The sequence below is a fragment of the Cynocephalus volans genome, chromosome 13, assembly GCF_027409185.1.
Source record: "Cynocephalus volans isolate mCynVol1 chromosome 13, mCynVol1.pri, whole genome shotgun sequence".
Taxonomy (NCBI): Eukaryota; Metazoa; Chordata; class Mammalia; order Dermoptera; family Cynocephalidae; genus Cynocephalus; species Cynocephalus volans.
The window spans coordinates 27,531,775-27,548,894 of record NC_084472.1 but is presented as its reverse complement, the minus strand read 5'-3'; the positions used below and the strand labels follow the sequence as shown (position 1 = coordinate 27,548,894).

General features: G+C 33.2%; 1 protein-coding gene across 1 annotated transcript in view; it reads right to left on the bottom strand.

Moving 5' to 3' along the window:
• Positions 1 to 17,120, bottom strand: part of DSG1 (desmoglein 1) — a 39,191-nt gene that overhangs the window by 6,650 nt on the left and 15,421 nt on the right. The window contains exons 7-14 of the mRNA XM_063076819.1: positions 15,406 to 15,540; positions 14,929 to 15,114; positions 12,557 to 12,816; positions 11,045 to 11,184; positions 3,884 to 4,021; positions 3,689 to 3,799; positions 889 to 1,022; positions 478 to 550 (exon numbers count right to left, since the gene is read on the bottom strand). Coding sequence (XP_062932889.1) covers positions 478 to 550; positions 889 to 1,022; positions 3,689 to 3,799; positions 3,884 to 4,021; positions 11,045 to 11,184; positions 12,557 to 12,816; positions 14,929 to 15,114; positions 15,406 to 15,540 — 1,177 coding nt within the window. The remainder of the gene's footprint in view (positions 1 to 477; positions 551 to 888; positions 1,023 to 3,688; positions 3,800 to 3,883; positions 4,022 to 11,044; positions 11,185 to 12,556; positions 12,817 to 14,928; positions 15,115 to 15,405; positions 15,541 to 17,120) is intronic.

Here is a 17,120-nt window from a genome sequence, read left to right as displayed (position 1 = left end):
TCTTGAATCATAAAAAACTGTGGGGGAAGATTTTAACCTCACTAAATGATCACAGATTATTTTATTGGGTTGTGCTTTAATTTTAATTAGTATATGTGTGAATCTATCTATCTCTCTGTATGTGTCATATATATGTTTGTGTTTTGGAGGGGGTAAATGACATTTTCTCTATTAGATAAAAATTCTTGACCAGAATTGACTCATGGTTACAATTCAGTACTTCTATTTTTAAAGATCCTACTTAGGTCATCTCCTAAGTACTCTCTGATGATTGAGGAAGATTTAACAAATACAGCAGATAAGAATAATAATTATAGTAAGGTTTTCCTTACCATTTAATTTACAAATTAGTCATTTAAAAAGGAATGATATAAACACTTTTAAAGACAAATAAGATCATCAAAAAACAGTATGCAAAGAGAGAAAACAGAGTTCCTTCCTAGTCACTAGAGCTGTTAATTTTTTTTTTTTTCTTACCTGAGGTGTCCATGCATTCAATTATATTTGCATTATCAGCTGGTATCTGTGGTACACAGATAGTGGCCAAATCCTACAAGACAGAAAGCACCATTTTCCCATTTGTAATGACTTTTCTTTCTAGAGTTACACATTTGGTTTATTCTCAAATTACCTCAGATTTCCTAAAAGAATACTATTTAGGAAACTTTTGAAATTCATTTAAAACCTGAACCTCATTTAGAAAGTCTTCCCTGATTACTTCCATCTAATTTTGATGTGCTCTTGATGCCTCTTCATTGTCCCCATTAACTATCCCAGAACAAAGACTAGCGTAGGCTGTGAGTGATCGCCAGCAGCTTGGTTCTAGGCTGTGAGTGATCGCCAGCAGCTTGGTTCACCAAAGGCCATTTCTTACAGATTAGCACTCACCCTGGGTTCAGACTGTGGTCCTTCTATTGCCCATGATTGAATTGCTCCATCTGAACATTCAGGAACAGGCTCAAAGCCGGCTCCACCACCAGGGGCACCTCCACACTCACAACAGATCAACAAAAATGGGACCACTGATGGTAGAAGGATAGGAATACTGGAGTTAGCTGTGAGCCCATATTAAAACAAAACTACTTGCTTTTTTATGATTAAATTTGAATTTATAATGTAACTCCAAGTATATGCATGTATTTAGCAACACACTGTGCCCCATAAATATGTACAAGTAAATGTTAAAATAAAAAAAATACATATATGTATAACTCCATTTGATTCTAAAATTATTAGGAAAGTTTCAAAAAACTAACGAAAAATGTTCAGACACCAAAATAAATGCGAGTTTCAGTGTAGTAGACTGCAATCAATTTTAATTTGTTTTGTAGTCTTAAAATTACAAATAGTATTCTACTATTAAAACTGATGAGTATTTCCATGTAATTACTCAGGAAAATATTAAAGGAGAGAAGGAAAACTGGAGAGGTCAGGCAATATGTTTGAGTCTTCGTGTTTTCTCTTCCATGTGTTTATTTTCCTCCTCTCACATGCGTTTGCCTTTATTTCAACAGCAAAATCGTATTCATACTTGCAGCAATTATCCTGTCTGAGGCTATTATTTTTTCCTACTCAGATATCTTTTCTTTAAATTGCTCTTACACAAATAGAGAACATCACACTGCTTAACAATGTCTTTTGCTGTTAGTCAATTAGAGTTTTCTCAGTCATCTGTTTATTATTATTCTTTTGTATTATATAATCTGATAAATGGTTTTGAATAAAAAAATGAATGTAAGAAGGGCTATGTTAATAAAAAGTGGGAGAGAGGAAGGAAGGGAAAAAGAAGGAAGTAAGGTAGGGAATAAGGAAGGTGGTAAGGATAGAAATAAGGGAGACAGGGGGGAAAGGAAAAAGGAGGAAAAGAATCCCATGTGTCCTGCTTTTTTGAATATCTGCTAAGCTGAGAGAAAACTTTGAATCCAGAGGTATTGACTCAAAGACCCAAATATCATTTTTAAATCTGTTATTAACTACACTACCCAAAGGTAGTCACCAGTATACAAAACAAACTCAAAATAAAAGTTAAGTATTTACAGTAGTGAAATCAGCACCTGAGCAATTAAGTTACTCTTATAAAGTATTACATTTTACATTTTTATAATATTGGTTGATAATCAATACAGTTAAACAATTAGAGAATTATCTCTTCTCATATATATTTTATGTTCTAGTCTTCAAATTTGCTGGTGTTTTTGCATTTTTCTCACCTCAGTTAATTCTGATGAGAATGCTTTCTTTTTAAAAACTTATCCTTCCTTTCACAGAACTTTTCCTGGCTATTACTTCAATTTATTTTAAGCCAATAAGAATGAACACCTATTACTTAATGCAGACATTTTATTTTTTTGAAATATATTTTAAATCATGGAAAAAAGAGTCTCAACTTTAAGTTGTGTTATCAGTGTGTCCAGTGACTATTTGTAGTTTATTTAAATTCAATGGTGATTAAAAAGTTAAAAAGGTGAGCTGTTTAAAATCAAGAGAAAAATCCAGTTTACAAATAAATTTATTGAATAATAATCTACTTATGGCTCTACATGCATTAAGAGAAATGAAGGTAGAAAAAATATTTCATATGTAAGTGCCCTGACCACATTTTTAATGTATGTTTTAATTAAATATCTGAAGTATCTTCTGCCACTAAGAATTTATGATTCTACACTTGAAAATGGCAATGCTTGATATAATTTGATTATCCACGTTAATTTCTATCATCATCCAAGGCAATATTAAGACCACCTGGAGAATTTACTGGATTCTATTCTCATGGCTACATCCTTGATTAGGGCTAGTTTAGGGGCCTAGAATGTGCTAAATGCTTCATGTGTGGTATTTCTTTTTCATGATCAAATCAATATCATGAAGTAAGTTTTATTGTTTCACAGATGACAAAAGTGAGACTCAGAAAGGTTAGATAACCTTTGAAAGATTCAGACAGTTAGGTTTAGAAAGAGGAGTTCAACCGTTATCTAGGTCTATTTGACTCTTTTGCTTAAGCTCTGCAGCCTTTGCATAGCATAAAATCTATGAGTCACGTTCTAGTCTCAGCTCTCACTACACTGTCATGCACATCCTTTATTTCTTCCACACTGGCGTCCTTTATTTCAGTACCTTGCACTCATTCTTTTCGGTTACTGCACATAGATTTTTTTTCTCCTTGTATTGTGGTCTCTTTCTCTTGTTCACCAGGCTAACTCCTATTCATTTGTTAAAACACAGCTCAGAGATTACTTTCTCTATGTAGTCTTTCCTGATTGTTTCATTAAATTATTTCTGATTGTCTTCTTCACTCAAATAGCAATTTGAGCATGCTTGTTATGACACTTCCCATTACATAAAGACTGACTGCAAACAAGTTTTTATCCTCTGCTGTACTATAAGGAGTCAAGATGTTTGATTTTTTTCATCTTATAAACCCAGCACCCAGCATAGAAATTTCTTGATAATGGTGCAAAATAAGAATTTGTAAAATGTATTTTATCAAAGAAACAGAAAACTCATCTCCTCTACCATTTTTTCTTTGAGCAGGGGGACATATATATAAGTATATATTACATATAAATATTATATTATACTATGAATATTATATTATATGTAAACTTTATATATTATACATATATATATTAAATATATTATATATAAACATTATATATAATATGTATAAATAGGATTGTTAAATACTTACATAATAAGACCAAAAATCCCATGATGAGTAGTCCAATGCCAGCAGGACCAAAGTGTACATTATCTGAGAGAAGTGTCTCAACAGGAGTACCCTGATAGTTACCACTTACAGCTGGTTCTACATAGCCAGGGGACACCGTGTTGACACCTTTTTCTCCACCATTGGAAGAACTATCTGTGATGCTGATGGTGCCACCTCCACTTTGTCCATTGGATGTACTGGTATCTGTACTAGGACCTGCACCACTGCTTGTACTAGTCTCACTTCCATTTTCCCAGCCAGAACCGTTAAGGTCAATAATAACTGTACCGGTGCAAGTTCTCTGAAGAGCATCTGTAACAAGGTTCAAAATGGAAGAAATATTTTATACATTTAGTGTAGTAATTGTTGAACAACATGGAACTATTTTCTTTTCACATCAATACTTATTTCAATGTCTTTATTCCCATTTGTCTGTGACTCAGTTTTTAAATCAATTAAATTATTTTATATTTTTGTTATTAATGTTACTATTATTACTACTAGTAATACTATTTACTAAATTATTTCTTTACATGATAGCTAAATATTATATGTAATTTGAAAAGTACAGAATTATAGAAAGAAGCCAAATAAAAACAAAAAACAAACCCTAGTAGCAGTTCCCAAGGACAACCTCTGTTGATATTTTTTGGATGATCTTTTATCCTTAATTATAATGTCTAAGGGCTGCTTATTATTTATGCTTTACATTTATATAATCATGTGGTTCATTTCATTTTATATCTTTTACTTTAAACTGTAGGCATTCTTTCATGTTTCAATAATTTTTTTCATTAAAGTTTTTGATGGCTACATAATTTTATATCAAGTGGACCATGGTGTACCTACCCAGTTACCTATTACTGATATTGCTTTCAATATTTAATTATTAAAGAGTTCTGTAATTAACATCTGTGTGCATTCGGTTTTTATATTTAGGACTTTTCCTAAGATTATCAAAAGTGGAATTATTGGATAAAAATAGAGGAATAATTTGTTTGAGGTTATTTTTGTTATGTCTGTTATATAGATGTGAGTTCATTTGTCTGACTTTATTCATTGATGTAACCCTAGAATCTGGCACAATGGCTGACATTTAGTTAGTATTCAACATGTAATTTTTGAATGAATGAATAAAAACATCTCTGGAAGTGTGTAACAGAGATAGGTTTAAATCCAATCTATTTGATATCAAGCCTATGTCAGCTAAAACTATGCTAATTCTATTATTGTTTTTGTTGTTATTTTTATTATTATCATGTCCTTCTAAATTCTTATTGTTAATATCCCATTTTACAGAAGAGAAGACTGGGACCCTGCAGTAATGCCACCTCTGATGGGGGAGGCACCCAGGCAGGCAAGAGAACAAGCCAGCCACCTGCCAGAACCGTGCCCCACTATGCAGAAGGTAGGATGCCAGGATGCACTGCCACTGATGGGGGAGGCACCCAGGCAGGCAGGAGAACAGTTCAGCCCCTTGCCAGACCCCTGTCCTGCCCAAGCAGAAGGCAGGATCTCACACTGTGCCACCACCATGAGTGGCTTCACAAGCCTCCATGGAAGTGGTCCACAACAGTCACCACCACTGCTAATACTGTTGCGAGGAAGGCTTACTGCCTTAATAACATCCATGACTGCTGTGCAGGTAACCCATTATATATTTGACTCTATTGATACATGGAGAGTCACTGGATGAACCTGGAAAAGAGGAAGGAGTCTTTCTTTAAAGTCCATTCCAGAGTAATAGAAGAAGCAACTGATCTACCAGATGACCAAAAATCAACATAGAGATATTAGAAATATGAAAAAATAAGAAAATATGACACCACCAAAAGAATTCAGTAACTCTCAAGTACCAGACCTTAAAGAACAGGAAACCCTTGAAATAATGGAAAAGGAATCTGAGTGACTATCTTAAGAAAACTCAATGAGATAAAAGAGGACTCTGTAAGACAACACAATAAAATGAGAAAAAATATCCAGGATATGAAGGATGAAATTTACAAAGAGATTATTACCTCAAAAAATGATATAGCAGAACTCCTGAAACTGAAAGATGCATTCAATGAAATAAAAAACACAATCAAGAGCTTAAGCAAGCAGCAGACTAGAACAAGCTGAAGAAAGAATATCCAAACTCAACAATGGTCTTTATGAAATAACTCAAGCAGATAAGAAAAAGGAAAAAAGAATTAAAAAAAAAATGAAGAATCTCTAAGAGAGCTAGCAGACAACCATAAGGGCAGAAACATCCAAATCATGGGTGTCCCTGAAGGGGAGGAGAAAAGTAAAGGCATTGAAAATCTATTCAATGAAATAGTAATTGAAACTTCCCAGGTATAGGGAGAGACACAGACATTCAGATCCAGGTAGGTCAAAGATCCCCAAACAGTTTCAATCCAAAAATATTATATTTGAGACACAAAGGTCAAAGACAAAGAGAGAATGCTAAAAACAGCAAGAGAAAATTGTCCAGTCACTTATAAGGGAGCCCTCATCGGACTAACAGCAGACTTCTGAACTGTAACTCTATAAGCAAGAAGAAAATGGGATGACATATTCAAAATACTAAAAGAAAAACCTGCCAGCCAAGAATCCTATACCCAGCAAGATTATCCTTCAGAAATGAGGGAGAAATAGTGTATTTCCTAAATAAACAAAAACTGCAGGAGTTCATCACCACACAACTAGTCCTGCAAGAAATTCTCAAGGGAGTCCTGCATCTGAAATCTGAAAAACAATAATCACTATCATGAATACACAAGTAAGAACAAAACCCAGCAGTAAAACACAAATGCAAATGAGAAAGACAAAAGAAACTAAATCTTAGCTCCCCCCCCAAAACTGAAAGACCAACAATCAAGGGAGAAGTAAGGAACAAATGATACTCAAAACATCTAAACAAAAAACCACAAAATGCCAGGAATAAGATAATAACTGTCAATAACAATTCTAAATGTAAATTAATTAAACTCCTCACTCAAAAGACACAACATGATGGATTGCATCATAAAGCAAGACCCAACTATATGCTGTCATCCACAGACTCATCTCACCAATAAAGATGCACACAAACTAATAGTGAAGGGATGCAAAAGATATACCACACAAATGGAAACCAAAAATGACCTGGAGTAGCTCTATTCATATACTGGATAAAATAGACTTTAAACCAAAAATCATACAGAGAGACAAAGAAGGCCACTACATAATGATAAAAGGATCGATCAAGTGAGAAGATATAACAATCATAAATCTACATGCACCCAATAGTAGAACACCCAGATATACAAAGAAAACACTATTAGAACTAAAAAAAGAGATACACCCCAATATGATAATAGTGAGGGACATAAACTCCCCTTCTCATCATTGGACAGATAATCCAGGCAACAAATCAACAGAGAAAACATAGGATTTAAATTATACTTTAGACCAATTGGACCAGGCAAATATCTACAGAACATTTCATCCAAAGACTACAGAAAATAAATCTTTCTCATCAGTGCATAGACCTTTCTCCAAGACAGACCATATGTTAGGTCACAAATCAAGTCTTAACAAATTTTAAAAAATCAAAATCATTTCAAGTATCTTTTCAGACCACTATGGATTAAAACTAGAAATCAATAACAAGCAAAACTCTGGAAACTAAATGAATACATAAATATTAAACAACATGCTCTTGTGAAAGACTCAATGGTTAAAGTAGAAATTAAACAGAAAATCAAAATATTTCTTGAAACTAGTGAAAATAAGACACATCCTTATCAAACTGTGGGATACTGCAAAAACAGTAGTAAGAGGGAAGTTTATTGCAATAAAACTTACATCAAAAGAATAGAAAGATTTCAAATAAACAATCTATTGCTACACATCAAAGAACTAGAAAAATAAGAACAATACAATTCCAAATTAGTAAATGGAAAGAGATAATTAAGATCAGAGTAGAACTAAAAGAAAGAGAACCAAAAAATATACACAGATCAATGAAGCAAAAAGTTGGATTTTTAAGAAGATAAACAAAACAGATAAACCATTAGCTAGGCTAACAAAAAAAGAAGAGAAAAGACCCAAACAACAAAAATCAGAAATGAAAAAGGAGACATTACAACCAATATCACAGAAGTAAAAGAATCAATAGACTATTGTAAATAACAATACACCAACAAGTTTGAAATCCCAGAGGAAATGGATAAATTCTGGACCCATATAAACTACCAAGATTGAACAAAGAAGAAATACAAAACCTGAAAAGACCAATAATAAGAAAAGATTGAAGCAGTAATCAGCAGTTTTTCAACAAAGAAAAGCCAAGGACTGGATGTCTCCACTGCTGAATTCTACCAAATCTTTAAGGAGGAATGAATACCAATTATCTTCCAATGGTGGCACAATACTGAAACAGAGGCCATTCTCCCAAACTCATTTTATGAGGCCAGCATCACCCTAATACCCAAATCAAACAAAGATACAACAAAAAAAAGAAAACTACAGCCCAATATCTCTGATGAACATAGATGCAAAAATCCTCAACAATATATTAGTAAACGGAATACAGCAACACATCAAAAAAATTATACACCATGATCAAGTGTGATCCATCCCAGGGATGCAAGGATGGTTCAACATATGTAAGTCAATGAATGTGATACACCACATCAACAAAATCAAGGACAAAAACCATATGATTATCTCAATAGATGTTGAGAAAGCATTTGACAAAATTCAATATCTCTTCATGATAATGACTCTCAGCAAATTAGGTGTAGAATGAAAATATCTCAACACAATAAAAGCCATATATGACAAACCCATTGCCAATATTATGCTGAATGAGGAAAAACTGAAGGCTTTTCCCTTAAGAACAGGGATAAAACAAGGATGCCCACTCTCACCACTCCTATTTAACATATTTCTGGAAGTATTAGCCAGAGCAATCAGGCAATAGAAAGAAATAAAGAGCACCTAGATTGGAAAAGATGAAGTCGAACTGTTCCTACTTGCAGATGACATGATTCTATATGTAGAAAAACCTAAAGACTCTATCAAAAAACTCTTAGAGCTGGCTAATAATTTCAGTAATGTTGCAGGATAAAAAATCAACACCCCCAAATCAGTGTGTTTATATTCTCTAATAATGATCTAACAGAAAGAGAAATTAAGAAAGTAAGCCCATTTGCAATTGTCACACACACACATACACACACACACACACACACACACACACACACACACACACAAAACAACAACTAAGAATCAATTTAACCAAGGAGGTAAAAGATCTGTACAATGAGAACTACAAATCACTACTGAAGGAAATTAAAGAAGACACAACAATATGGAAAGACATTCCATGCTCTTGGTTTGAAAGAATTAACATTGTGAAAATGTTCATACCACCCAAAGCAATCTATAGATTAAATGCAATCCCCATTAAAATACCAGTGACATTCTTCACAGAAGTAGAAAAAAAATCCTAACACTCATATGTAACAACAAAAGACCATGAATAGCCAAAGCAATCCTTAGCAAAAAAATAAATAAGTAAAGTCGGAGGCATAACACTACCTGACTTCAAACTATAGTACAAAGCTATTATAACCAAAACAGCATAGTACTGGAATAAAAATAGACACTCAGACCAGTGGAACAGAATAGACAACCCAGAAATCAACCCACAGACTTACAGTCAATTGATATTTGACAAAGGCAACAAAAACATACATTGGGGAAAAGACTGCCTCCTAATAAGTGGTGCTGGGAAAATTGGATATCCATATGCAGAAGAATGAAACTAGACATGCACCTCTTCCCATATACCAAAATCAACTCAAAATGGATTAAAGACCTAAGTATAAGACCTGAAACTGTAACACCACTAAGGGAAAACACCGTGGAAACACTTCAGGAACTAAGAGTAGGCACAGACTTTATGAACAAGAGACCAAAAGCATGAGCAACGAAAGAAAAAATAAACAAATGGGACTATATCAAACTAAAAAGCTTCCACACAGCAAAAGAAACAATCAACAGAGTGAAACAACAACCTATAGAGTGGGAGAAAATATTTACAAACTATACATCCAACAAGGGATTAATATCCAGAATATACAAGGAACTCAAGCAATTACACAGGAAGAAACAAATTAACCCAATTAAAAAATGGTTAAAAAAGCTGAATAGACATTTTTCTAAGGAAGACAAGCAAATGGGGAACGTGCACTTAAAAAAATACTCTGCATCAGTAATCAGCAGGGAAATGCAAATTAAAACCACATTGAGATATCACCTCACCCATTTATACTGGCTATAATGAAAATGACAGAGAATAACAAATGCTGACAAGGATATGGAGAGAAGGTAATGCTCTTACACTGTTGGTGGGACTCTAAGTTAGTACAACCACTATGGAAAACAGTATGGAGTTCTCTCAAACAATGATATGATCCAGCAATCCCACTTCTAGGTATATACCCAAAGGAATGGAAATCATCATGTCGAAGGGATACCTGTATTCCCATGTTCATCGGCGCTCTATTTACAATAGCCAAGATTTGGAACCAACCTAAATGTCCATCAACAGATGACTGGATAAAGAAATTGTGGTATATATACACCATGGAATACTATCATGCTGTTAAAAAAGAATGAAATTCTGCCATTTTCAGCAACACGGATGAGCTTGGAGAAAATTATGTTGCGTGAAATAAGCCAGGCACAGAGGGAAAAATATTGCATGTCCTCACTCATAAGTGGATGCTAAGAGAGACAGAAGGAAAGAAAGAAAGAAAGAAAGACCACAGTGTTGTGTGGGACTTGCAGAGGGAGACAGCATACCTAGGGTAACAGAGTGTGGTGGGGGTGCGGGGAAGGGGTGGGATGTTGGGGATTAATTCAGTGGGGAACACTGGGAATAATCACGATTTGTGGTAATGGGGTTGCTGACAGTATTGATCTGGCCATCATATCTTGGGCACAAGTGGTGACAGTCAGCTTTGTACCCCATTAATACATATAACCAATAAAATAAAAAAGAGAGAAGACTGCAGTATAGATTGATTAAATAACTTCTGCAAGATCTCATAGCTGGGAAGTGATGGTACTAGATACCAATTCATTCTCACTTCAGAGCTCATGCTCTTAGCCACTAAATTATACTGCCTTGTATCATTAGGATTTGAGTCTATAATCCTGAAAATGACAACTTTTGTTAGAAAAGGGGGTGATTTAAAATACAATAATTAAAAAATTTACTATCTGAGTATATATCTATATCTATATCTATATATCTATCTTCCTCTAGAAGAAGAATAAGTTAAATTGATTTCTTACCATCTATAGACAGAATTGTTCCTTGGTATTTTCCATTAAGCATGTTATATTGTTCCATGGTAACTCTATTTCTCAAAGTGATTACGCCTGTTTTTGAGTCAACGGCTAGCAGATTGGCTGGATTATTTCCCATTACATATCTGTATTTGAAAGAAGATAATACAAATTAATGTCAGTCATCTCAAAAAAAAAAGAAAAAAAAGACATTTTAATTATAAAATGTATTTTCCCAGCTAGTAATTACACCCCCCCAGATATAGTTTTCAATGATTAGAGACTATTACTTTTTCCTTTTTCAGGGCAGTCCCAGCTGTATGGGGCCATTCAGAAGTCGACTAAGATGTAAATTTAAGAAAAAAAGAATTACTGACCAGCCATTTCCAATGGAATGTCTTTTTATGCCCACTTGGATGCTTTGATGATTACAGTTCCATTTTCATTTGATTTTGGTAGCAGAAGTAACCCTGAAGACCCAGATTTTAGGATTTGCTGCTCTTAATTCTAAACTATTCTCTTACCAAAGAAATTACTTCTTCATCAGCTTGGTGTGCACGTTCTCCCTATTTCCAAGCCTCCTCCTCACATGCACAGTAATTTTACAAGACTTCTTTTAAATTCCAAAATCTGTGCTTGCCTTGTGCCTCTACCCTGTTCTCTTTCTCTCCTCAGCTTTGACTTCAATGTTTTCCTTCTCATTTACATACTTGTGAAACAAACATTGGTTAGAGACCTCTCTGTCTCAGGCCTTGTGCTAAGCTCAGGGAACTAACTTAGAGAGGAGATGGGTGGGGACTCACTCCTATGGGGTACAGGAAAGTTTGTCAGCCATGGTGGCACAGTGTGATAACAGCTGTACCAGAACTGCTCACACCATGTGAGGAGAACACAGAGGAAGAACTTTTAGAACTCATTTGTGAGGTCTTTTCCCAATATTCCTCTTGATCACAGTCTCATGTGCAAATACATGTGCACACGCACACACAGATTTTTCACAACTAAGCTAAAACATTTGGATATCTAGTGTTTTTGAAAATGGCACAAATTTTTCTTAACGTAATTAATTTTTCACACCAAAGTGTATTGACCAATATTAATTAGTGATTAAATTAGAAGATATAATTGAAATGAGCTAATGAAATCTAATTGATTTCAAGCTGGGCAAATTTGCAATGGGAAAATCAGTACTATAAAATATTTTGAGGGAATATTCATGGCATGTGAAAATTAGCTAATTGATCAATAAGATATATAAACACAGAAGTGTCAAAACTTTTGAGATATATTATTTTCACATATTACATCTTTACAGTTAACTATCTTACATCTTGCATAAATTTTTATATTTTCTTAAGTTAAACACAAGTAACAACTCAGTAGCTAGTACTTTTTACAGTTGAATGACGGTTTCAAAAATAATGAAAAATATTTTAATTCAGATACTTAAATTTTCTAAAGAGAACATAAATATTCAATTTCATGTGGTGAAAATTAGTTAGAAAACGTCATTCTTACCTAACAGTTGTTGAAGGTCCACCTGTGTCCTGGTCAATAGCCACGAACTCTCCCACTTTATAATTTGCTCCCATTTTACTATTTACTACATATGTCTTTGTACCTGGACGGAACACTGGGCCTTCAATTACATTTGACACAGTCACAGAGACAGCAGTTGCTGTGAGTTTATATTGAGACATAATTGAATGATGAAATTCGGCTTTATTTCTAACACCTATACTAAGTTGCAGATTCTTCATAGCTTCATAATCTAGGGGCTAGAAAATACAGAGTGAAACAGTTTTACTGTAAAAACACAAACATTCCAAATAAAAAAGTCATCTGAAAATAGCAACAACAACAAAAAAATTCTTACATTCTCTTTCCTTAATGAAATATAAATGCATGTAGGTGCATAATCTATTCTTACTTTATTTTTATTCAAAGTAAATGTGTGCAAATATAGTTAGAAAAAACACAATTGTCCAAGATCCATTGTTGAAAAGTTGAAAATGTATGATATGTGCTCTAATTGTCCACCAAACAAATTAAAACTTAAAGTAATGCACATGGTCAAATTCATGTATTTTGTAGTGCAAAGACAATTTATGTTTGCTTTAATCATTTCATGTTTCTCAGAAAAGCAGTTCTATTTATTATAAGGTATAGGTCAATATATTGGAGGTTCAACCATTTGACTGGTTTTATCCATAAAGAATTATTTAGAAGAAATTTTGCTTTTATAAATGTGATTCTTTGAATAAGTCAGGTAATAGAATGAAATAAATACATAATGGAAAAAATTTTTGTTTTAGTCAACATATTATAGAAAAATTCCCTTTATATTACAAAATAATTATTATTTTATAATGATAATTTCTATTATGAAAGATGATGTTGATATCTACAACTCATAAAATCCACAAACAACTATGACATTATGATCATATGTACCAAATATATTTTTCAAAATTTTCATGACAGTAATCTAGATAGAAATAGAGAATTACACATTGAGCTCTCCTAGTGAGCTAAAATTAAAATCTTTGTTTTAATGTTGGTTTTTATTTGCAATTCCAATAATGGCTATAAAATTATCTACACATATATATTACACATGCACACATGTATAATTATAACAAAGGATTTAATATATGATGTCCTGTCTGGGAGAAAAATCATTGTCCCCATTTTACAGGTAGAGATAATGATGACAAATAGATTACATAATTTTCTAATGTAATATAGTAGTTTGGGGTGAAATAGATTAGGATCCAATTTCCCCAACATTGTAAACTAGATAGGATCATAGAAAGAATGTGAACTTCATAACTAGAGAAACCTAGGTTTGAATGTTGGCTGTGCCACTTAGTAGCTATGAGAACTTGAGCGGGTTACATACTCTCTCTGAGCCTCAATGTCTTTAAGTGCAATATGGGCATGATATAACCTAATTTGCAGGGATAATGTGAGGGATAAACTAAAGCATTTGCACACTGCTTCAAATAAATGAAAACTATAGACATGGGAGGCAAAAGATCACAAATTCCTATGGGGACAAACTTCATCAAGTGTCTGTTTCCCAGAGCTATTCTGAAAGAAAGAAATAGTTAAAAAGGGATGACATTTTACCATGAGGAATGCATATTGCATGCATCACATACAATCCATGCACGGGTTTAAGAAATGGACTCTACAAGTCTTGTAGCACAGGGAGAAACCTTCACTATCTTTTCCCTAGGAGTCAGGCATTTTTTCTCACATCTCAGGAAATTCTACTGTAGGTAAACGTGGTGGGGCACAGCAGAATATTGTTGACTTTGACCAAACCTCTAGTATATTCATATTTCTAATAAGCCTTGGTCAGCAGCCCTAGTGAGATGGCAATATGATAATTCTACAATCACATTAACTTAATTTTAATTTTATAAAAGCACACTGAAGGAATAAACAACTTTTAATTTACATGATAAATATTCTTGGTGCACAATAATTGACTTAAAATGTTGACATGATCACATTTTTTTAAAGCCCATGTTAAAGCTGTGTTTAAAAAATACTCTTAAAACAACCTTAAGGATTAATCACACTTTGTTGTAAGCATAAAATAAGATTCTTATTTAAAAATGCTTTCAATTTATATGATCTGTTGGGGAGTACTGTACTGATAAAAGCAGTTTCAAGTTAAAATTCAATGCCTATTTTCCTGAAATGATATAAGCAGAAAGACTTCATATGAAAAAGCTGTATGTCATATATAACAACAGAACACAGTAATTTTTATTCTTTCACTGACTCAAGCTTGTAAAATGTTAACATCATTTTATTTTAAGCTTATCATTTTAAAAAGAGACCAGGTAAAGAACATGTTTAGGATAGTTACACCATACCTTAATAACCTTTAAAATTCCCACATTTGTTCTTTCATTCATTTCTATGTCAAACCAATTTCCTTCATTTCCAGAGATAAAGAAAATTACTGCCATCCAGTTAGCTGAGTACTCTTCATCCAAATCAATTACTCTTATTTGGAGCAATTCTGGGTATAGAGCATTTTCGTCAATAGTTATGGAATACTGAAACAAGAAGTAACAAATTTTAACACAAACTGAGTGAGAGAAGATCTATACTAGTCTCTGCTAGAATGTTTATTCATTATTTAGAAAAGTTATGTGTTAATGACTCCCTTTTTATTGTTTAAATCCACTTATTTCCTATTATATAAGCAAACACAAGAAAAAAGGTATGTGTCTACAGTTTGGTTTTATGTTACTAAACATAGCATGTATATCTGTAAACAGAATTATTCCTAAAAAATTTAGAATGCAATAAATTTAAAGTTATTAATTTCGAGAATAAATACTCACTGAAGGCTGTTCCATATATGGGATGTTATCATTGACATCAAGGATTTTAATGCTGCATTCGCACTCTGCTGACATGCCGTCTGCCCCGCCATCTCGGTCTGAGCCTCTTACAGCAAGAGAATACTGGCCATATTGCTAAAAATACACATTACAAGCAATGTCACAGTTAACATAGACAGTCTTTCCTCTGTCTTATGCAAAGTTATTTGAAATGCTGTTCAACATTTACATAAATCTATGATAGAGATAGGAGTGAGACACAATATTGAAAATCCATGAATCTCACATGAATCAATATGAAAGTGGTCACTTCCATTCCAAACAATGCTTAGCCAGCATCACTTAAAAAAGCAACATTAAAAAAAAGACCTCATTCATTATTAATCATAATATGTCCAGAGGTTGGAAAAGTTTTTAAAGGGTGAAATGAACCAGATTAACTAATAGGAAAGAAATTAAGGTTTATCAAAGATTCATGGCATGAAAATTCCATACCCTAAACGATCGCCCCTGAGTGTGTTAGAATAAAGAGATAAGAAATGGTCTGTATTTTTAGAAGGTGGTGTGTTTTGGCAATGGAGTTATTGATGAGATAAGTGTTCAATAGTGCATAGTTTAGAAGCTGATAAAAGCTATGGAGTCTTCTAGACTCATGCATAAATGCATACTTATTCAACATTATGGGTAGAATTTTAGAGGATTAATAGTTAGAGACATCTTGAGGTCTCTCCATGGACACTAGGATAACAATATCTTCTCTGGTGGCTTCCCAATGACTGCAGAGTTTTTTTGTTTTTGATTTTGTTTTTTTCACTTTTAACATTCTTTTCTTAGAGCTCTTTACCACTAAAGCTCTTTTGACATTAAAGGAATTCCATTGGGCTGTTTAAGAAAGTTTGAGAGAGAAAAAGCTAAATAGTCAATTTCAACTAATGATAATTTTCAAACAAGCAAAAAAAGGAGATTTAGGTAACCTAGAAACTGATAACATTTGCATCATTAAAGACTGTAAAAAATCTAATTTATCCTAAACCTACGAATCATTAGCAGGGAGACTGTCATTTTAAAATAACTATAATAATTAAAATAAAATTTGATTTAGTATGAATTAGAAAATAAAACTTTATCACTTATATTCTTAATGTACATACAGGTCAGTTACATTCTATTTAAAGGCAATATGTAAAAAAAAAAAATGTAGATTTTTTAATATACATCATGGGACCACATGGCATGGTAGAAACCACAACACGCTGATTTTACCGTTAACAATCACTAGTTATACTCTAATTTGTAAATAAGAAGATTGGGCTGGATGTTATTTAACTCCTATCCATCATACTGGCCTTGTGATTCATTTCCCAAGGTAAATGAATAGGTGGGCTATCAATAGGCATTATACAGAAAGAAAAAAAAAGAAAGAGTTCTGTTGTCAAAGGAGCTTAGGATATGCTGGGGTAAAGAAACATAAGCAAGTTTCTTAGTCTGTAAATATTCTTGGAGCCTCTACCATGATCACATGCATTGTGACTAGGGACATATTGCAAGTGTTTCTTAAATTTATTTCATTATAGAACACAACGTTTTTCAAAAAATGAAGCTGTTTCCTCTACATTATGCATATTTGATGTACTTTTACAATATGGTGTTCTTAAATTGAGACAAATTCTAAGTAATTGATTAAATGAAAAATGTCAATACAAAATGAAGTTGAG